The 23870-nt window shown below is 40.9% G+C and overlaps 1 protein-coding gene across 1 annotated transcript; it reads right to left on the bottom strand.

Annotated features, from left to right (window-relative positions):
* Positions 1 to 1502: 1502 nt before the first annotated feature.
* Positions 1503 to 22838, bottom strand: LOC117297681. Its single transcript, XM_033780829.1, has 23 exons — positions 22646 to 22838; positions 21085 to 21615; positions 16444 to 16632; positions 14162 to 14356; positions 13134 to 13286; positions 12259 to 12399; positions 11627 to 11827; positions 11118 to 11315; positions 10862 to 11014; positions 10388 to 10534; positions 9972 to 10172; positions 9469 to 9666; positions 9210 to 9362; positions 8730 to 8876; positions 8230 to 8430; positions 7782 to 7994; positions 6895 to 7047; positions 5751 to 5906; positions 4836 to 4912; positions 3398 to 3750; positions 2159 to 2202; positions 1986 to 2052; positions 1503 to 1563 (listed from the first exon to the last, which is right to left on the bottom strand). The coding sequence occupies exons 1-23, from the start codon at positions 22836 to 22838 to the stop codon at positions 1503 to 1505; spliced, it is 4125 nt and encodes a 1374-aa protein (XP_033636720.1).
* Positions 22839 to 23870: the final 1032 nt, after the last annotated feature.

Here is a 23870-nt window from a genome sequence, read left to right as displayed (position 1 = left end):
CTTTAGCTGGCAGGCAAGATACTGCACTGGTCATATTGGAAGGTTGACATTTTGTCTCATAATTTCCACATAAATCCAAGAGTTATGAAAGTAAAAGCTGGACAAGTTTTGAGATGTGCCCCCTTTCATCATGTCAAAAGTTGATAAGAATTGGAAAGTGCAATCTCCATTAAATATAAGATTTTATGTGTCCTTCCATTGGGCTGTGACAAGTCGTGCCTGCAGGAAGTCCAGGCTTGGTGGCTCTTTTGTAAACATGTGATGTCACAGGTCACATCGTCTATTGACTCGTCAGTAAGAAGATACTGTTAATGTTTGTTGCTTATGTTTTGTGTGTGTTTGTTACGCGATGTGGTGACTGATTTTTGAGAACATACAACGGTCCACACAAGTCCGGGTATTGAAACACTCTGTGGCGACATTACACAACCCAAATGAGTGGTTCGTGTGACGTCAGATGTTCAGGCTATGACCAATACCTAGCGTGAATTACGCCAAAGATCTGCCGTTGAGCCATACACCAATCCCCCTACCTCCATAATCACCTCTCACCTACATTCATTTCACATAGAGACTAGACTTGACTCAAGTCCCAATCCCGTGCCAACCCCAGGAAACTACTGTTTTGTGATGCTCTGCATTTCAAACCTGTTCCGCATTCTCGGGACCACATTTTGACGGCGAGCGCACACTGTACTGTCTACGTGTTGTTTTACAGTAAGTTGGGGGTATATGCTTAGGGACCTCTCATACGAGAATGGGACTTGAATCAAGTCTATACATGGCATGGATACACGCAGTAAAAGCCTATGTACATTGTTTATAAAACATGCGCGCTGCTGAATGCAGACGACCGAGAGTGCCGCTGCTATAAATCGTAACCTCGGACCAATCAAAACAAGTACAGATATAGAAAGCTTACGTCACTACACGTTTATCCAATGAAATCAATGCATCCAATTAAATCACTGGTTCTGTAAGACCAGTATATCTGTATCATTGCGGATGGAGACAGGGGACCAGTCTTACCAGTATCGCGTTTCCAAAGAAATCAGCCAATGAGCAACTGACTTTCGAGGGTGCCCAACCCAAATGACGTCATGTGCATACAAAGGTCCATTGAGAACTAAATAATTTTAATCTTAATAAATACAGTTAATTTAGTCTAATACGTAGACCTTCACGGCGAAAACATAGTATCTCCGTCGTGTTTTCTTTTTTTCGTCTTTTCGTGATATACGTTTTCGCATTTATTTTTTTGAAGTTTACAAAATGTTTATTAATTTTGACAGCTATATTGAAATAAACTCTTTGCAATAACAACACTGCTAAAAAGCAGTCAGCCCACTTTAACAATATTAAAATATACTATGTGCAATAATAACATGGCTTTTGTTCGACAGTAAGTCTGCTGAAGCATTTGTTTTTTTCTCGGCCTAATAAACTAAACTACCGCCAAAATAATTTACTTCCACTTTAAAGCTGCTCACTTTACAATCGTTTTATAAGGACGTTATTGAGTTGTCCCTTTCAACTTCTTGCATGGGCTGGAATGCAGGATTCCTGTAAGCAAAGAAAAGAAGCACATATTAACTCAATTTTCATGTCAACGGCTTGAAACCAGTCTATATTACTCCGGTATACCCACTACCTGTGTGTTATTGATTGCAGATCTATAGCCTTTGCTCAAGACGAATAAGGGCACCTACGTACGGTAATTGACTAATACGTAGTCAATTGCATTTATCCGCATTATTTCACCGTTATGAAGGTAAACCATAACTTACTTAGAAATGGCTTGAAACCAGTCTATACTACTCCCGGTATATATTTGAATATTTCCCATTGATGTAGTGCTTCGAAGTGTAATGTTTCCAAAGATGGATTATACTATCCAATGTACTTCTTACCACGAAAGTTTTTATTGCCATTAACTTGCCGAGTCATTACCAAGACCCTGTAAAATAACAATAACTGTCGCTTACCACGTTCCATCGGAAGAGAAAGATGTTGGTGTAAATCTCTCATAGACGCTGCCACCAGCATATTCATCTAAAAAGAAAAGACAAATCAACATCGCTTAGTTTAAATTATCTTTTAACAGAGGGCGCCCTAGGAAATCGCCAGGTTTATTACATAACATTAATTGTTCACTTACTGTGTAGATCTATCCGTCTGTCTGTCTTTTTGTGCTTTGAACCACTGAAATGGAATGAAAGAATAGTAATTAAGGAACTAATATCGCTCAGCAGAAACTGCATACCTGCCAAAGGTCTATTAAGTTTATATTGTTTGTGACTGGTGCCCCACCCGTTGTTTGCTTATAGCATAGAAACTTCACAAGCAGTTTTTTCTGCTTAATTAAATTGGGCCTATATCAGTTTGTTTGTAGACCTGTATGCAGCATGCGGGTTGGCTACTATTTTGTAGTAATATGCACCGTGCCGTTTCAACGAATATAATGAACTAGCTTCATTGAGACAAATTCAAGAACTGACTCCGCGTGAGTACAGTTAATTACGATCCAATAAGCTAAAGTAGTAGTCCCAGCCTATTTCTATACCATCCGCTCGGGTAATAGTTAAAATAAGCAGGACAGTTCTTTTCAGAACTGAGAAGTTTCCCAAACACCCGAACAATCTACTCCGCGGTAGTAGCAAGCAATTCTCTAAGAACAAACTCTACCTGGCAAGCAGATACACACATGGTGTTACCGCAAACCAAACGTGATCTATGAATATTATTTGTTTTTACCCTACACCGATGTGTAAGAAGCATTGTATACACAGTACTTTCCCGAGTAGTGATAAAAATCCACAGTCATATCACTTGAGTGGGATCCGAACCCACGACCTTTGTATTGGTAGAGTAGATGTCTTTATTACCACTAAACCTGTTCTGCCGATTGAATAACATATGTTGTGTTATTTGTCACAATTTTAGAGAAAGCATTGACTAATTTTGAGAAAGTTTTGATGATAAAATAGTTTTTATATTTGTATGGCACCATACTATTCCTAATTGCTCAACACGCCTGATTAGTTGTAGTCTTGGTCCGAGATGTCACTATTTCATACTCGTGATAACCCGACAGAGGGGGCGTTTTTCTTCTTAATTTGATTTCGCTTGAAGACTTTCTGTTTGATATCGAAAAAGGAATAGACTTGCCCAAAGCTAGCGGGCGATACGGCGCGCTGCCCGTGGTAGCGAGAATAAACTTGTCAAAAGCTAGCGGGCGATACGAGGCGCTGCCCATGGTAGCGAGAATAGACTTGCCCAAAGCTAGCGGGCGATACGACGCGCTGCCAATGGTAGCGAGAATAGACTTGCCCAAAGTAGCGGTCAATACGGAGCGCTGCTTGCGAAGGTCTTGAAACCACGATTTGTTGTTGCTCACCATTTGAATACAATCAAACCTAGCACTATCACTACAAGAAGCGCCCCCACGGCAATCACCGCGATCAGCCATTCGTCCATGCCGCCGCCGGTAGGTGCCGCTGTTGTAGTAGGCGTAGGACTTGGCACGAGGCTCACTGCGTATTGAAACGTCGGTCCCATGAAGTCTTCAAAGTAGGTCTGCTCCGCCGAGAGTGCGCTGAGGACCTTGTTGGGGTCGAGGGGTACCCCTGGTTTAGAGGATGTGACATCTCGTACCCACGTCACAATGTGAAGATCACTCCCGGTATTGAAGATAGATATGAAGATGACGTCAGAGGGTCTGAAAGTCACGGGAAGTTTAAACAACAAAAGCTTGTTAGTGTGGTTTACTTTATCACAAAAAGCACTGTTATCAAAGTGAGACTTGGGGTCGATTTCACAAACAAACTTAGGACTTGTCCTAGAGATAGTAAAAACGTATGGCTAGTCTTAAGTTAGGACGAGTATTAACTCGTCCTAACTCGAGATAAGATTAGTCTTAATTCTTTAGGAAATCCACCCTTGGAGCTGATAAATCGTGACGTCGTCATGAAATCTGTCCCATTAGCCACTGAGGATATAAATGTAAACGCCTGTACGAAACGCCATTGACCATTACCAGAAAGTGATTGGACTTCCTTTGGTCCCAGTGAGGGCGCTGTTGATATTTACCCAAACTCTGCAAACGTATCTCTTTGTTGATTTGGTGTATATCGATTGAGTACATTCGCAATGCCTGTTGCTAACTGGACTTGCATCATTGATGTAAACTGCAAAATAAAACAATATTTATTTTAGAAACAACAACCCTGGCGGATCTCAAGCCCTGTAACCCGTATTGTGATCAGTATTATAAGTTATACCAGGATGATCTTATACACGGTGCCATACAAAACATGTGTATTTGAAGTGTCGTAGCCGAGCAGTAAAGAGCACTGACTGAATTCAAACTCTGGTGTTTCTGATCAGCAGAGTTAGGGTTCGAATCCCCAAGTCGTGACACTTGTGTCCTTAAGCAAGATATTTAGATATTGCTTCGCCATTCGGATGGGACGTAAAACTGTTGGTCCTGTGTGTTGTGCAACCATGTAAAAAACCCAGTGCACTTTATATCGAAAAGAGAAGAGGTTCGCCCCGGTGTTCCTGACTGTGGTTGTTGAATGCTCCGTAGCACCTTGTAAACCCTCGTAAAGGTGCTAAATAATTGGGTCTCAGAATCCATCACTGCAATAACCTATCTTTGTGAAAGTTTGTATATACTAGGCGCCTTGAGTACCTTGTTTGGTTGATACGTGCGCTATAAGACTTCGCTATTGCGCCTTGAGTACCTTGTTTGGTAGATACGTGCACTGTATAAGACTTCGATATTATTTGTATTATTGTTAAAACAAACCGAGACAAGCACAACAATCACTCACCCATCCAACTGTCTGATCGAAGACAATAAAGAGTACAGCATCGGTGGAGCTATAAGCTGGAGTACTGACGGGCTCTCCTGTGTAATACAAAAAAAAGACAAGATTGCAAGCTATCGTCATAAAAACTTATGAAGTACTAGTACTGTCGAAGTTTGGAAGATGTGGAGAACTTTGAGATTATCTCTTTCGGAATAAACACGCGTGTCAGCACGTTCGTTGCTCTTTAAAGGCATGGACACCTTTGGTAATGGGAGACTTTCTGGGACGATAGAGGGCAGCAGACTTACCGGGTAAATCCATTGTTCTCAGAATTATGCGCATGTTCAGAACTACGTAAACAATGGAAACTTACCCGGTATGTCTGCTGCCACCTAGCGTTGGAAAGTCTCCTATTGCCAAAGACCAGTCTTCTCACTTGGTGTATCTCAACATATGCATAAAATGGAAAAAAAGCACCCTTGTCGCACAAGTTGTGTGCTTTCAGATGCCTGAATTCGAGACCTCAGCTGAAGTCTCGAATGCAATTCAAATTTGTGTATTGCACACTTGTACTATGAGAAACAATACTGCAATAAATGATGAGAACAATATATGACAAGTTATTAATGTTACCAACAACGTGACTTAATACAAGTAATCCCTTTTTCCGAAATATTTATTATGGCTTTATTGAACACTTCACTTACTGATGAGCAGAGGGGATACGAAAGGGCCTTTTTACAGGCATCTAAATTTGTGCAACAAGGGTGTTTTTTCTTTCTTTATTCTCTTGCAACTTCGATGACCAATAAAGTCACAAATTTCAGAGGCTTGTTTTGTATGCATATGTTGGGATACACCAAGTGAGAATACTGGTCTTTGACAATTACCAAAGGTGTCCAGTGCCTATAACATGATCAATGGGAGGTGCCTTACCGGGATTCAGGGTGACACTGGCCGGGCCAACGCGCTCTAAGACCGTCACGGTGTTCAGTGCAGCTACGGTGACTGAGTAAGCAGTGCTCTCCTGCTGTACCATCGGAACTGTTACCTCAACTCTACTGATATTGCCGCCATTTACCATGAGAAATTCTAGAAACAAAATGTAAAAGAAATGTCAGTGTGTCAAACGCGTAGTTGTAGTGAACGAGTACCATCGGAACCGCAACTTCAACTCTACTGATATTGCCGCCATTTACCGTGATAAATTCTAGAAACAAAATGTAAAAGAAATGTCAGTGTGTCAAACGCGTAGTTGTAGTGAACGAGTATTATGCTCATTAAAATTAATCAATGAAAGAAACTAAATTGGAACCTTAACAAATGTTGTTCTTGCAAAATTAAATGAAGCTTAGAAGACGATTTCAAAACATACAATGGCAAAATACTCCAAACCACCGTTTGTCGAATGCGAAATTCCTTTTTAAAAGTTAAAACGAAAAAGCTATGTCTTCATCCTGTGTTTATGAGAGTTTGATTGTGTCCACAAACGCACCTGAAAAGTTGAAGTAGTTCTTTAACGTCGTGTAGGCATCGTAAGAGGGTAGTACTGACATTGTTGGAAATACTATCTTTAAAATGAGATAAGGGTCTAGGTCTCAAAAACCACAGCACCTCATCATTTAATATTTGAAGGGAAGCTTTCTACCATCATAATCTTCAAACCGTGTAAGTTTAAAGGCAGTGGACACTATTGGTAATTACTCAAAATAATTATTAGCATAAAACCTTACTTGGTGATGAGTAATGGGGAGAGGTTGTTGGTATAACACATTGTGAGAAACGGCTCCCTCTGAAGTGACATAGTTGTCGAGAAAGAAGTAATTTCCCACGAATTTGATTTCGAGACCTCAGATTTATAATTTGAGGTCTCGAAATCAACCATCTAAACGCACACAACTTCGTGTGACAAGTTTTTTCTTTCATTATTTTCTCGCAACTTCGACGACCAATTGAGCTCAAACTTTCACAGGTTTGTTGTTTTGTGCATATGTTGAGATACACCAAGTGAGAAGGTCTATCGGTTGTTTTCTGACTAATGATAGTTCAAACATTATCTGAGCCTTGATCTGTTGTTTACCCTCCATTGCTGATGGCGACTCCTTTTGGTAATACACGGTGTAACCAATGACGTCACAGTTGTCAGGAGAAGTGTCCCACGTGACCAGAAAGCTATCCGGTGTCAGTTCAATGGCTGCGACATTTCGAGCGTTTGCATCAGTTGGGAAAACTCCTGAAATATATAACGTTGTTTGTTAGTTTTGGTGCTTCATTTCAAACGATGGCGAATAATCTTAACAACTATTGTATAACATTGTCTAGTTGGTAAGACACTGCAGTGTTCAAATAGAGCAGTGCACTGCTCTAGAATTACAAAGATAGTGGGTTCGAGTCACACCGCAGTAATAATAGCCTTTAGTTTTTGTTTTCACAGAGCTCGGGTAAGTACTGAGTACACAGTGCTTACACACATCGGTGTAAGGGTAAAAACCGAAATTAATTGTATAAATCCCATGATGCAAGGAATGTGTGAGGATTGTGTATTAATATTTTCCAATCTGGATATGTTACAGTGTATATGATGTGTATACAGATGCGTTGAAATAGGATTGGCATAAAGGTTCTCCATAAACTGATCTAACTTTGCATAATTATAAACAAATGCGTTATGCTTGTAACTTCAAACAAATTTTAAGATTATTTTACCCTCTTGTTGTTTTTCTTTAAAAATATGTATATTTTTTTTTACTCCGACTGTAAGGCTCGTCGAGGCTCGTGAATTGCGTTAGAGATCTGCCTCGAGCCAAAGTCCAAAATCACCTTTGACCTCGTAAATACATGGCTCTCATGGTTCTGGAGATACGCAGTTCAATCTGACGTACATGTGTTTACATAATTATAAAACCAACACCGTAAAGACAGGGGACCAGTCTACGGTTCAATTCAATTTTTGCGTATTTCTCTTACTATTGTCGACGACTTCACAGATGAAATACTTCCTGTCGTCACAAACCGCTGGTCTGATCTCCGCCTCGCCGTCCCCTTGTACACCGACGAGGTACCCACAGTCCCCGGTACCCACCATGGGCTCTTCACCTGGCCAGAGGGGTTTCTGCCAATCAGCTGTCGGTTGGCAATCCAACCATCTCCAGACGCCCTCTACCGACACATCGTAATAACCTGCAATGGAAACAACTCTTGTTATCGTCAAAGCTATCGGACATTGCAAATAACCACAGTTTGGTCATGTGCTCGTCATCTGGCCAGAGGGGCCTCTGCCAATCAGCTGTCGGTTGGCAATCCACCCAACTCCAGACGCCCTCTACCGACACACCGTAATAACCGGCAGTGGAGGAAACCTGTTTTGATTATCGCCGTAGCTATCAGACACTGCAAAAATACACACTCGACCTACCTATCCACCACATTTGACCTCGATTGACCTCTTCCATCCTCCTAACCAGGTACTTCAACTCATCCTCGTCGTCGACGATGACAATATCTCCATCCTCGATCCCACGGCATCGTCCCCTTGCTGAGGCCCACGTGTCGGTACCATTATAAAAAAAGTAGCAAGAGTGATCACCGGGGCCCTCCTCGAAACCTGATGGGCAACCTGGGAACAAGGACAGGAATTAGCAAATATGGACACAGGGAATAGTTATAGTTATACAGTCTCAACGTTTCGTTCGATTGAACAATTTTTAAAGGTAACAAATTTAGTAACACAAACCGTCATCAGAATTGGTTCTTAAGTACATTGGTCTTGTCGACGTTTCGACTACCCTGCTCCAGCAAATATGAAGACCTTACATTGTATCTAATTAAAGTAAAGTAAGATGTCAACAAGCACCTTTTGAAGTGAATGATTTTTTAAAATGAAGACATTTTGATCTCGTGGTTTGGTTAGTTTACCCCATGGAGTAGTGATATCCACGGGTCCGATTTGTTCGAGTTCCTCCACAGTGGTAAGAGCAGCGACCCCGATGGTGTAGTCAGTCTCTTTAGCTAACCCTGATAGGACCACTGAGCTTACATCTCCACCGTTAATAAACACCCAGTCTGTTGAAAGAAAAATAAAACCAAAGAGGATATTGAGAATTCTTTGTTGTATTTATTCTGGTTGTAACGCCAAGGACTACAAGAAAAGCGAACTCAGTCACTGTGCTAGCCAAGAAACCAATGGAGATAAGACAAGGAAGGAAGTTTTAGTTATATGAAGAACAAAACCACTCAGTCTCTTGAAAGAAAATAACTTGTAACAAAGATTTAAGTTATACATTTCTTCAAATAATATCAAGTCTCTCCATGTGTCTCAGACAATCGACTTCTGTAATACGGAAAAGCAACCCAGACCTCAACTCGACAAAAATATTTCAGAAAGGAAAATCCTACCTAGGTTGTCCTTGTCAGACGTTGAGTTGTAGTTCACCCTGTAGCCAATGACGTCACAGGAAAACATGGAGACATCCCACATTACTTCAACACTGAATGACGTCACAGCAATGGCGGTCAAGTTACTCGGCTTGGTGTCTTCCTTGGTGAAATCTTAAATTGGGACGAAAAATAGACTTGTTAAGTTTGCGTTACAAAAAACAAAAAAAGCTTCTGAATTCTATTTTAAGTGTTTCCGTTTTATCTCGTGAAGAATTACCTTTGGGAGACACTTCGCAGATGAACAGAAATCTCTGGTCGCAGATTTGACCTTTGAGATGACCCGTGTTTCCTTGCAGCGTTGCGCAATCATCGGGTTCCGCTGGTTCCCCTGGTGCCCAGAGAGTACTTTGCCAGTCATTGGTGTCATCACAATCTACCCACTTCCATGAACCCTCGACAGATGCATCGGTGTAACCTGGGTTAAAACGATAAGCCGGTTATAGTACTGGTTTGAAAGGACAAGCCGGTTATAAAACCTGGTTTACCAGGTTACCGTTTACTTGTGGCGTAACCCTTAACGGATGCATGGAGAATAGCCTGGTTTAGGACTATAGCTAACTCCTATAAGAATACCTTGCGCGTAAAGTAACTTGTTTTGAAACGATTAGACTGGTTGAACGAGGTGAATTGGGTTTGTGGAATTTTGTTAAGCCTGAAATCTCGCTTGCATCATCCCCGGGACTGTGTCTGAGTTAGGATTACCCTTTAATGTTCACTTACCAATCCACCAAGTCTCATTAGGTGCGATTGACTCTGTCCGGTTCAAGATGTACTCTAACTCGTCTGGGCTATCAATGATCAACAAATCACTGCCGTAGCTCTTGCACCAGTTCCGATGGCTATACCACATGTCTCGTTCTTCGGACTGGAACCAGTAGCAAGAACGATTGCCAGGGCCCTCCTCGAAACCTGATGGGCAACCTGGGGACAAGATCAGAAATGAGCAAATGGACACAGGGAATAGTTATAGTTTTTTTTACAGTCTCGAAGTCTCGTTCGATTCCCCATTTTTAAATGTACTTACAGAAACCGTCATCAGAAATGGTTTTTATGTAACTGGTCTTGTCGACGTATCTTTTGAAGTGAATGATTTTTTAAAATGAAGACATTTTGATCTCTTGGTTTGGTTTAGTTACCCCATGGAGTAGTGACGGCCACGGGCCCGATTTGTTCGAGTTCCTCCACAGTCGTAAGAGCAGCGACCCCAATGGAGTAGTCAGTCTCTTTAGCTAACCCTGACAGGATCACTGAGCTTACATCTCCACCGTTAATAAACACCCAGTCTGTTGAAAGAAAAATAAAACCAAAGAGGATATTGAGAACTCTTTGTTGTATTCATTCTGGTTGTAACGCCAAGGACTTCAAGAAAAGCGAACTCAGTCACTGTGCTAGACAAGAAACCAATGGAGAGAAGACAAGGAAGGAAGTTTTAGTTATATGTTGAAAGAAAAAACCAACTCATAAGAAAATAACTTGTTACGAAGATTTTAGTCAAATATTTCTTCAAATCATATCAAATCTCTTCATGTGTCTCACACTATCGACTTCTGGGCGACAAAAGCAACCCATACCTCAACCCGACAAAAATGTTTCAGCAAGAAAAATCCTACCTAGGTTGTCCTGGTCAGACGTTGAGTTGTAGTACACCCTGTAACCAATGACGTCACAGGCAAACATAGAGACATCCCACGTTACTTCAACACTGAATGACGTCACAGCAATGGCGGTCAAGTTACTCGGCTTGGTATCTTCCTTGGTGAAATCTTACAATGGGACGAAAACAGACTTGTTAAGTTTGCGTTACAAGAAAAAAAACTTCTAAATTCTATTTTAAAATGGTTCCGTTTTATCTAGTGAAGAAATTACCTTTAGGAGACACTTTGCATATGAACAGAAGTCTCTGGTCGCAGATTTGACCTCTGAGATGACCCGTGTTTCCTTGCAGCGTTGCGCAATCATCGAGTTCCGCTGGTTCCCCTGGTGCCCAGAGAGTACTTTGCCAGTCGTTGGTGTCGCCGCAATCTACCCACTTCCATGAACCCTCGACAGATGCATCGGTGTAACCTGGGTTGAATCGATAAGCTGGTTATAGTACTGGTTTGAAAGGACAAGCCGGTTATAAAACCGGGTTTACATGTATACCATTTACTTGTGGCGTAACCTTTAACGGATGCATGGAGAATAGCCTGGTTTAGGACAGCATAGCTAACTGCTATAATAATACCTTGCACGTAAAGTAACTTGGTTTGAAACGATTAGACTGGTTTAACGAGGTGAATTGGGTTTTTGGAATGTTGTTGAGCCTGAAATCTCGCTTGCTGCATCATCCCCCGGGACTGTGTATGAGTTAGGGCTACCTTTGAATGTTCACTTACCAATCCACCAAGTCTCATTAGGTGCGATTGACTCTGTCCGGTTCAAGATGTACTCTAACTCGTCTGGGCTATCAATGATCAACAAGTCACTGCCGTAGCTCTTGCACCAGTTCCGATGGCTATACCACATGTCTCGTTCTTCGGACTGGAACCAATAGCACGACCCGTTAAGTCCAGGCACATGCCAACCCGGGCACGAACCTTTAAAGATATAGCACATACAACTTTTACAAAGCTCAGTAAAACTCCACCAAAATGTATGGCAGTACAGTGAATCTTTTATGGGGTCTACCCTGTACATCTATAATGGGTATTGGACAATCACATTATGTTTGTACAGCGAATAACGATGTTGCTTTTTAGATATTGGATGTTGGACATTCCTGTACGTTTGTACAGTGAATGACTATACCTTGTACATCGATATGGATATTGGACATTTACATAAAAATGTTTGTACAGTGAATGTCTACCTTGTACATCAACATTGTATATTGGACATTCCCATAGGTTTGTACAGTGAATGTCTACCTTGTACATCGATATTGGATAATATTTGGTCATTCACCTACGTTTCTACAAAAAGTTAATACCTGTTTATACTTCATGGAAAATAACCAAAATGATCTTACCTAACCATACTGATGATGGCCCTACCAGGTCTAACTCCTGATGATCAGTCTTCATTGCAGCTACGTATATCTGCCACCACATGTCCGGCGTGAGATGTAGATACACCTCCGTTGCGTTTCCACCGTCTATCTGAACGGAGCCTGATCAGTATAGAGGACAGAAGAAAACACAATCTCAGTGGGATTGACAATGTGTGCGGAGGTAGAAACTAGATCAGTACCTAACAGAACCTCAACGTTTAATCTTTCGGTGGGACATAAAGCCGTTGGTCCCGTGTGTTAAAACGCACGTAAAATAACCCCGTGCACTACTCTCAGTGGGATTGACAACGTGCGAGGGTTTACCTGTCTAGAAGAAGCTAGAAGTGCCTGACACAAAACCTCCACATTTCGTTCTCCGGATGGGACGTAAAGCCGTTGGTCCCGTCTGTTGTGTAACGCACGTTAAAGAACACAGTGCACTTATCGGAAAGAGAAAGGGATCACCCGGTGTTCCTGGTCTGATCGGCTGCACACTGCGCAACAGAATCTTGTAAACTGGTAGTTTTACAAGTGCTTTGTTAAGGACGTATGTATCATACTTCAAATATAGCCAAACATACATTACAAGTATTTATTTCTCGATTTGTGCAATTCATAATGATAGACGTTAAACGTTAGAGAGATTGGCTGTTGTTGCCAGTTTGGCATTCGTATCCCATTGTGGGAGTTTGCAGAGTTGTGACGGGAACATTACCTAAACAAACAAGCAAACGGTGATGCCATGGTTCACATTGTCTTTCATACATTATCTCTTAAAGTCCATTGTTTATTAAATATTAATACTTATACATGCACCTTCGAAGGATTTGTGAACGCTTTGAAACAAATCTCACCATTTGTTTGTGAGTTGCCATAATGTTCATAGTAAACTCTGTAACCAATGACGTCACAGTTGTACTGCGAAACGTCCCACGTCACGTGAGCTATGGTGTCATTCACTTTCGTTGCGGCGACATTTCTTGCGTTGGTATCATCATCTGAAAATCCTGCAAAGATCGGTAAAAAGTCAGTGTTGAGGCTTTTTGTGGCGGTAGATGGCAGTAGACTTACCAAAGGAGATGTTTTGCAACCTTGACAAAAGAAACTGTTTGTGTTTTGAGCTTTGCGACCAATTTCATAGATCTTCTTAAGCACACAAAGTAGCTATTAAGCACAACATAATTCTTCACAGAATATGGTTACCAGCCCAAATACTATGTCGTGTGCACTATATGTGATTTTTGGCCTGCCCATTTTTTGGCTAAGCAAGACATGTTTAAAGCATTATTTTTTAGCTATAGCTGTGACGCTGCCAAAGGGCTAGGCCTATGGTATTTTACTTGTTCCAATTCTACACGATACACTATGGAGCTGATGTAGCCACAGTTTAAATTGGCTTGCATGTCATGGCCTAGCTTAAGAGCACAGGACTCAAGCTCTGGCGTGTCTGATCAGCAGAGTGTGGGTTCGAGTCCCAGTCGTGACACTAATGTCCTTAAGCAAGAGACTAAACCATGATGCTTCGTCCTTCGAAGCCATTGGTCCCGTGTGTTATGTATGTGAAGCAATTAAAATAACCAAGTGCAATTATCGTAAAGAGGAGAGGTTCGCCTTGGTGTCCCTGGTTTTATTGGCTGCATATTGCGCCACAGCATAGCACATTGCAAACCATAATACTTGGTGCTATTTAGTAAGGAGTTGATCCCACAAGTCAAACGTAAAACCACATAAGCCGAAATCAAAGAAATTGTTATTTGCCTACCTTGCAGGAAAATACGGAATGTTGAAGCGCTTGAGCGTCACTAAGTGACGGATATGAGCGCTATATATAATAAGTCACTATTATTATACTCTATAATAACCATTAGGTTTGCCTTTTTACCTTTGGCAGATATTTTGCATATGAATTTATATTCTCGGCTGCACTGATAGTCCGCCAGTTTCTGCGGGACCGCTTGGTACGCACCGCAATCTTCAATGCCGTTGTTGGGCTGGTTTGGAGCCCACAGAGATTGGTTGAAGAGACCGGTGCAGTCGATCCACTCCCACGTTCCCTCGACGGACAGGTCTGTAAATCCTATTACAACAAAACACAATCGTAAGAGGAATGTTTTGAAGCCTCAAGACAAAGATACAGTAGGCATTTCTTTACGGAACTGAACTCGTCCTTAGTCAAGTTAGGAAGAGTTTGGTGAAAACGACAGCAGGAGCTTCACCAAGTGGCGGATATGCGCGATATTTGATGAGCAAATAGTCACAGATCTCAGTTTCGACAAATAATTGATTGATTTTTGGCAAGCAGTTCACAGCATGTATATACTTAAATCATATACTTCATTAAAGGCAGTCGACACTTTTGGTAATTGTCAAAGACCAGTCTTTCTCACTTGGTGTGTCTCAACATATGCCTAAAATAACAAACCTGTGACAATTTGAGCTCAATTGGTTGTCGAAGTTGCGAGATATCAAAAAAATTAGAATGAAAAAAAGTTATGTGCTTTCCGATGCTTGATTTCGAGACCTCACATTCTAAACTTGAGGTCTCGAAATCAAATTCGTGGAAAATTACTTCTTTCTCGAAAACTACGTCACTTCAGAGGGAGCCGTTTCTCACAATGTTTTATACTATCAACAGCTCCCAATTGCTCGTTACCAAGTAAGGTTTTATGCTGATAATTATTTTGAGTAGTTACCAATAGTGTCCACTGTCTTTAAATCATGTTTACTTCTATTATCAGCAAGGCATCATATTGGCTGGTGAAGTACCCTTCAGTGTTTTTATTGCAGTTTTTATTGCACTGATGTGGCCCTTTTATCTAAGCATTCATATATATGAGTATTTCGGTCTGAATGCAGTTTTGTTTTATACCTATAACTAAATATATAATCATTTACATTACGAGCAATCTTGCCACATCATGCAACAAGCACATGAAAGTTTTTCAGATTTCATAGAGGCTTTGGTAAAGAATGTTCAAGCCAGTGGACACCATTGGTAATTACTCAAAATAATTATGAGCATAAAACCTCACTTGGTAACGAGTAATGGGGAGAGGTTGATGGTACACATTATTGTGAGATACGGCTCCCTCTGAAGTGACGTAGTTTTCGAGAAAGAAGTAATTTTCCACGAATTTGATTTCGAGACCTCAAGTTTAGAATTTGAGGTCTCGAAATCAAGCATCTGAAAGCATACACCTTCGTGTGACTAGGGTGTTTTTTATTTCATTCATATCTCACAACTTCGACGACCAATTGAGCTATCTTATGGATATGTTTAGACACAGCAAGTGAGAAGACTAGTCTTTGACAATTACCAATAGTGTCCACTGTCTTTAGAAAACACTGTCTCGATCACGGATCAGCACACTATAAGGCACTGAACTATTGTTAGCATAAAAACTTGCTCGGTAACGAGCAATGGAGAGCTGTTGATAGTATAAAACGTTGTGAGAAACAGCTCCCTCTAAAGTAATTAAGTTTTTGAGAAAGATGTAATTTCTCACTGTTTTTGGTTTTGCTGCGGTATCGAATTCAAGCATCTGAAAGCACACCACTTGTGTGACAAGTGCTTTGTTTTCTTCCATTATTCTCTCGCAACTTCGACGACCAATTGAGTTCAAATGTTCACAGGTTTGTTATTTAATGCATATGTTGAGATACACCAAGTGAGAAGACTGGTCTTTGACAATTACCAAATGGTCTGAAACAAACTGACAACATAAAGGCCTTCAGCTTGTAGGCTACGTCTGCTACCCGTCCATAATCACATTTGATACATATATTATGCAGGCTGCATTATGCAGACTTAACTTATTAAACGAAAGTGCAGCTGCCAAACACCACCTCGGACCAATCAAAACACAGAACGTTTGTCCAATGAAATCATTGAATCCAATTAAATCACTGGGTCTGTAAACCCAATACCTGTCTTTCAAGGACCAGTCTACTTTGTGACAACTTGACAAGCAGGCATAGGCCCCTTTCGAAACCACGGCTTCGGCTCCAGATTCGGCTCGGGCTTGCTTGGCCCCGCGGTTGTTTTGACAATTGCAGATGCTTGGCGTACGTGCTTAGTCTGGGCTTCAGATGAAAGAATGGAGCCTGAAGCCGAATCCAAAGCCGAAGCCCTGGTTTCGCAAAGGTCCTTAGTACCAAACTTACCTATCCACCATATCCCACTTGTGATACGGTTCTTAATGTACTCCAGTTCGTCACTGTTGTTAATAACGAGCAGATCAGAGTCCGGTGTATCGGTGCAGTTATTCCTAGCGATGCTCCATGCTACTGCATTTGTCTCGAATAAATAACATCCCCCATCGTAGCCCATTTCGTATCCCTCAGAGCAAACATCTATAAATTGAGTCACATTTGTATTACCAAAGAGAGGGGGTAAAATTGTGGTTAATTTAGGTTAAAAACAATACATAATCAGTAATTGTTAAAAATGATTTGAGGCTTTGCATGGTGAGGAATCAATATATATTTGGTTTGCGGTAACACCACGTATGTATCTACTTTGCATGTGTGGTATCAATATATTTTTGGTTTTCGGTAACACCATGTGTGCCAGGTAGAGTCTGTTCTTAGAGAACTGTCTTGCTTTAATAATATTCTACTACCGCGGAGTAGATTTATCGGATTGTTCAGGAGACTTCTCAGTTCTGAAAAGAAAAGTCCTGCTTTTTTACTACATGGGCGTAATGTATAGAAACGGGTTGGGACTACTACTTTAGCTTATAGGGTCGTTATGAACTGCACTACCGCCGAGACAATACTGGAATTTGACAACTACCAAAGAAATCCAGTGCCTTTAATAAATCGAGGTAATACTCTAAAGTCCACCAGGAAAACCTTCATTAAAAAGAAGGGTGCGTCTAGACAGAATTTGATACAAGAATCATTATGTGTTCTACAAAGGCATTCATAAAACAATACTTAAACAGTAGTTAGTCCAACTAATCCACACTATAAATAAATATAAACCAGTTATGAATTCAAAAGAGTAGAAACTTGTTTCTTACCCGAGGTGTCTACAGCCGAAAATCCATTGCAGAATACCAACATGCATGTTAAGACGCGGGCCACAAACAAATACATTGGTTTAATTGAGGAAAGATAAATCAAAGACGACAGTAGGCTAAACCAAAATACAAAAGTATCCTAAAATCATGCTCTAAAGCAATCACAGACGGTTGACTATACCTTACTAGTTCATATAAAGCAAGTAGTGGTATAACTATATCAGCATATATTTATGTACATATCTATTATTACGATGTGTTGGTATTTTGCATGGCGTGGATTTTGGACTTTGCATTCGGGGAACCAAATCTGCCCTTATCGATGAACAAGTTTACACAGAACCTTGATAGCGTCACTTTGCAACCATCCTCGTTATTTGATAACGTAAACGTGAACTTGGTAACCTATATATTTTTCAAGAATGTTGGGTTTATCACTGACATATCTAATAATCACTGATTTTCTTGTGTTAAAGGCACTGGACACTATTGGTAATTACTCAAACTAATTGTTAGCATAGTAACTTTTTTGGTTAATAGTAACGGGGAGCTTTTGGTAGTATAAAATATTGTGAGAAGCGGCTCCCGCTGCAACGAGGTAGTTTTTGAGATAGAAGTAATTTCTCACAAAATATTTGAATTGAATTCGAGAGCTCAGCTGAGGTTTCGAATTCAAGCATCTGAAAGCACACAACTTGTGCGACAATTTCTTAAATTAAATTTCTTAAATTATTCTCTCGACAAGAAAGAGGCAATTTCTTACTCAAATTATTAAAAGGCTCTAAGCATCTGGAAGCACATACATGGTTCTTTTGTTGGTTGCTAGCTTTGTATTCCTTTACCCACAGACCCATTTCTGGAAAGCGTAACGTGGCACAACCCATCAGTGCAGAGAAAAGAACCGGTGGTCACAATTTCATCTACGAGGTGAAGCCCTTTTTTCTTCCCGTGTTTGAGTTGACATCTGGTTCGTGTCCAGCCCAAGCTCCCTGCACCTCAAGTCTCATGTTAAGTCTGATTTCTATTATCCCCTCTGCTCTTACTTATGTATTCCATAATAAGCTATTACATCAGTATTAATTTGTTGTTTTACCCATATACACCGATGTGTGTTAGCACTGTATACTCGTACTTTCCCGAGCTGTGTGAAAAAAAGTCACTCACGTGCGGCGCGGACTCATCTACTGTGAAACGAGCACATCACAAACTGCATTGACATTTTCCTTGCTGATTTATAACAAATTGGTATTAAATAATGTTGAACATAAATTGGTCTGAGGTAACCTCGAACGACCAATCAAAATACAGATGCGTCTGTGTGTGTTTCACGTCTGTGGTATTATGTATACAGTACATGCATGTGGATGAACGTATAATATAGATGTTGGTGGAGAATTTGTGCGTATCTCTATGTGCAATCAATGTAGGTCAAAGGTGAATGTACACTGCCGGTATTGAGGCCGGTCTCTGGCGTTTCATGAGCCTCGAAATGTGGCGTCAGATGTTCAGGATAGGGCTGAACCAGCAGCTAGTGGGGGCGCTGTTTTAGCTACTGACGCCAAACTGTTTGATTTGTGTACCATTCAGACCAACAATTGTCTTTTGTCAAAGCTCAACAACTCAACAAAATCTATCCAGCTAGTTGAACTATTATCATTGTTTGATGTGCGTTTAGGCTAACTACTCTTTTTTTGTTTCATAACTGTTAAGTTTTCCTCGATGTAATTTGATGAAATTTGATTGGGAAAACCAGGCCACCTTCGAATTTTTACAAATTGTTTTTTTCTTGCCGTTCGTTGGTGGCGCCGTGCACGATTCCAGTAAAGAGCCATAGACCTTATCGCAAATACCAATGCGCAAGCGCAGACTGTTGAATGGGGTGCATTGTGGGATATATATGGATCAAATTTGGATACCAGCTAGACCACAATGCACCTAATTCCAAGCTTTACGCGCGCGCCCCGGTATTTGCGAAAAGGTCTATAGAATAATATTACAAAATGCCGGTGTCACATGGAATTCTGTTCCATTGGGGGAGGAGGATTCAAAAGAGGGCGCTATCAGAAGAAGTTTGTACACAGTTTGCCATATCGGGGAACAGAATCTCCTACACACCATCAAAATCACACCATTTATTGGAAAAGATATAATAACCTACAGAAAAAGCAGCAAAGCTACTCCAGTTAAGATTAATTAATAAATTAAACGCATTTTACATAATTTCAAAGGGTAACCTTAGATATTGATGCTCTTGATTTGTTTTAATGTTATTTAATATATAGTTTCTCCTCGTTTTTCTACTTTATTTAGGCTAGTTATAATAATAATAATAATAATATGGATTTATAATGCGCACTTTTCAAGAAAACCGATCAAGGCGCCTACACAAAATGAAAACATTATACAATAGAAAATGAAGAATAAACAAAACATAATGAAACCCAATGAAAGTCTAAGTGAACAAGTGTGTTTTAAGTTCCTTCTTGAAGTCGTTGAGAGATGTTGTTTGGCGAAGTGAGACTGGGAGCTTATTCCATAGGGCTGGAGCAGCTTTGGCGAAAGCACGGTCTCCGTAACGAATTGTTCTAGACCTTGGCTCTATAATTTTATACTAACTTTACAGTTTCCATCCATGTAATTTATTGAAATTGTTTGAACCAGTGTTTTTCCCGCCGTCGACATTCGCATTCCTGTAACTATGACGTCACGACCAATTTTTAACCATGACATCGTGTTTTTCTGGACCGTGGATGAAGCGCAGATTATGACACATTTAATAGTTGAATTGTATTCATATTGTTTTGAGATGTTTTTGTTTTGTTTGTTTAGGTTCCACAGTCTCCAATGTATTTAATCATATCGAAGTCTTATATGTAGCGCACGTATCTACCAAACAAGAGACTCGAGGCGCCGAGTACATAAAAATATTCACAAAGATAGGTTATTGCTTTTTTTGAGTGAATCATAAACGCCTGTTCGGAACAAACTTCGAGAAGAACTTGAACATATCCAATAACCACATTAAGTTTGTGTTCGTTTTTTTATTTGTCAAATTGAACTTGCTTCAATTATCAGACTACAATAGCAACAATTTTGTACAACTTTCAACTGACTATACTGTCTTTTCATTGTGATGGCACAACCTAGGATGCCAACGTTGGGGGTGCCGTAGTTTTACCACATTGAGCCAACGTTGGAAATAAACTTGTTTTCTGCAACGTCGGGAAACCTTAATCCAAGTTAAGTTGCCCCTATCATAACTACGTTGTGAAAATGTTGTAACTAATTATTGTATTTCATACTCTTCACCAATGTTCGTACAACGTTTAAACAATGACTCCGACCTCCACAACCTCTATGTAACGTTTGTTTTGTTGATGCCGACTTTGCCGACTTCCACCGACGTTGGCCCAACGTTTGGATGTTAGCTGGAGTCCTGGGTACATCTTTATGATAATCAAAAGTTACAAACCAACCAATCAAGGCCGCGTTTGGCTTTTCATAATATTGTGTACCCTCGTTTGTTTGCAATAAAATACTTGGCAATTATTTTACGCTACACGGCGAATTTTCATGCTACATGTTTTCATTGTGTCTGAATTAACACGGTTCCCCAAGTGCAGTGTTATTCCATCTGCAGCTTGCCTTGCTCCATTATAATACACGCCGTTTAAGTTAGCATTATAGCAATTGCTATACCACCAGCCTCCTTTTTGCAGTTGGGCGCAGTGTCCATTGGAATTGACGTCATTGTCCCTGTCCCTTGTGCTGAATAACATACCATCCTGCACAGAAAAAATACGGCTACCGGTTTCTGTATCGCTATGGACCGTAAAGTTCTCACCGTGGACTCGAAAAACACCAGACTCTGACCAAAGTTTTGCGCCATTCCAATCTTCAATTTCGGCGCGGAACTGCCATGTCCCTTCCGACTCGGTCAAGGCGCGTAAGTTATCGTTTCCAAGCCAAAACTCACCCGCCAAGTTGCCAAAACCTGCCCGGTAGTCCGCCCAGTCCCGGTAGAAGCCAACGCTCCCATCCAGGCGCCTTTGGATGACGATCCATCCTCCTCCAGTGGTTGTCATGTCACAGTAGACCCTGAGACCCTCCGGGAACCCACTGGGAAAGATAGTGTAGATACCGCTCTCAAAACCTGTCTCAAGGAGCTCGTTACAACCGAACATGGAGGAGTGAGGGGTGTTCACATCATCGTCATAGTACACCTTGCCATACTCGACGACAAAGTTATCAGGATACTGGTCTTTGGTGGCATTATTCAGCTCACATCGTTGATCTTTCAGATGGTAGTTCACTGAGTTGCAATCATGTTCAGAGTGACAGTAACTCACACAGAGCACAGCTGAGCTGAAATTCTTCACTGAGAAATCGACATTCTCGAGAGACCGATGGTTAGCTGCGAAAAATGTACGGTCGAGATGGGCTTGGGAGCCGTTCAGTGAAACCAGTCCAAGAAGTAAAGAAAGACAGATTCTAAATTTCAATCTTTCAAGATAAATGAGAACGTTCGTTATTTTCTCCATGATTTAGAGATAAGGAATCTTCTAGTAAGTTGTGTTCTCGAGGCGCTCATCAAAACCAGTGTGGAACGTATCCGTTGTCGCTGCAAGATGAGTGCCGCCGTCGGGCGACGTTTAGCAATTGACTCACGTGTACACACCTTCAACAGGTTTCGACCTATCACAGACGGAGCTCTTTGTCATCCAAGGTATGGTCATACAAATATTCATCAAAAAGAAATTGGCCCCGGCTCAGATGATGATGACCAAATAGAATAGTAAAGGTCTGGTGCCCTAGCCTGCGTGCCAGCATCGTTGTCGACATCAGCGACTGTGTCTAGTATCCAGGCACGCGCCGTTTATTAAAATATTTTCATTAGATTATTGATCGAGCCTTTGTCCGAGAAAAGACTTATTTTGTTCAAGTTAAGATTGATTGTTAAAACCTTCTGTATTTAGGACCATGCGTGTGCGGGGGTTTAGATTCTCGTGACCTAAAAGAGGATACAAAACGGCATAGACCCTTCCAAGGACGCCGTTGTTTGCTTTTCAGGAAGGGTGTTATTGATTTTGTTAATGACGCTCAATATGGCTGATTTTAACTGAAAGATTGGTAAGCCATGATTTTACTTAAACGCTATGTTCTAATTTTTTATTCACAAACTGTCCTCGGACGTGCTTGACCATGTGCGACTGCGACAAGGATTGATTGTTTAGCAACGAGGACAAAGATCAGCCTCGCTATCCTTGGCAGCACGTCCAGCCTTGCTACCTCGGGCAGTGGTCTCAACCTCGCTACCATGGGCAGCCCGCCAGCCTAGCTACCATGGGCAAGTGGCATAGCCTGGATACCATGGGCATTAGGCCCAGCCTCGCTACCATGGACAAAGCGCCCAGCCGTGTCGAACTGTGTAAAACTTTTACGATAGCGCCCTCTTTTGAAGCCTCCTCCTTCAGAGAATCTCCGGGGGACAGATTTCTCTATACCGGTGTGGCAGGATATTATTTCCCTCTCCATTATGGCAAAATGTGTACAAACTTCGTCTGATAGCGCCCTTTTTTGAGTACATTGATAAAAATAGACATAACTCCTCGTATGAATGATCAACTTTCATTCTTGTTTTCTAATAAGCAGGAAAGAGTGTTTGTTCTGTGTTAATGAAGTTTGAGTTTCATTTGTTTGAGAAAAAAAATCACCAATCGTCATCTTCTCTTTGACTCACCCTGCACAGGCTACAACATGACATGGTACAACAAAATCACACATACAAACGTATTAATGTTAGGATGCGTTTTATTTCGATCCATATAGTGAACATAGAGTTAGTAAAAAAAGAAGAAAATACCCAATTATAGCATGGAAACGGAGCCTTGTTTGTTTATTTTTCAGTAGAGTAAGTATCCTGTGGCTTATCTATTCAATTAACCTACGCAGTACATGTACTATGAAGCAATATTGCGCAGCTAATAGACGATGTGACATATGTTTACATTCAAACCGCCCTCTGTTGAAAAAACACTGTATACGCCATGCTCCGCCGGGCAAAAAGACACGTAGTCATGGTATTAGATTGCGTACACTTTCTATAGCGGGCTGCCAACACACAAAGGTTTTGCCCGGCCGTATGCGCGCGAATCATGTTATGGTTTTCGTGTGACGTCAGAGGTCACATCGTCTATAAACGCTCGTTGTAAAATTGAATGTGAACAGGCCTTCTTGTAATTTATCTCTGATTAGTAAATTTATATAAACAACAACATTTATCGTCTTGAAAGGTCCTTTGTAATGCATTTTGGTCCCGAAAGTCCCAGAACTCCCATAGACAAAACTTAATAATATAAAACAAAACTGCCCGCCTTTTTTAACGCCACTAGCTCTAATTGAATGAGAGGATGACTGAACAAAATTAGCATAAACATCAAAAGCCTTTAATTATTATAATTTAGCCTAAATAAGTGCAAGCGTTATCATGCCCAGCTGTAGCAGAAATGTCCACCCCTATAACACACCTTTAAAGGCACTGGACACCTTTGGTAATTGTCAAAGGCC

The sequence above is a fragment of the Asterias rubens genome, chromosome 12 (genome assembly GCF_902459465.1).
Source record: "Asterias rubens chromosome 12, eAstRub1.3, whole genome shotgun sequence".
Lineage (NCBI taxonomy): Eukaryota > Metazoa > Echinodermata > Asteroidea > Forcipulatida > Asteriidae > Asterias > Asterias rubens.
The sequence above is the reverse complement of the archived record's forward strand: the minus strand, read 5'-3'. Positions and strand labels throughout refer to the sequence as shown.

Coding starts and splice junctions, on each gene's coding strand:
- LOC117297681 (XM_033780829.1), bottom strand. CDS start 22,838: ATGGAGAGGGAAATAATATCCTGCCACACCGGTATAGAGAAATCTGTC. Junction 8,877..9,209: donor GTCTGACAAGGACAACCTAG/GTAGGATTTTCC, acceptor TTCTTTCAACAG/ACTGGGTGTTTATTAACGGT. Junction 7,048..7,781: donor CTGTGAAGTCGTCGACAATA/GTAAGAGAAATA, acceptor TATATATTTCAG/GAGTTTTCCCAACTGATGCA.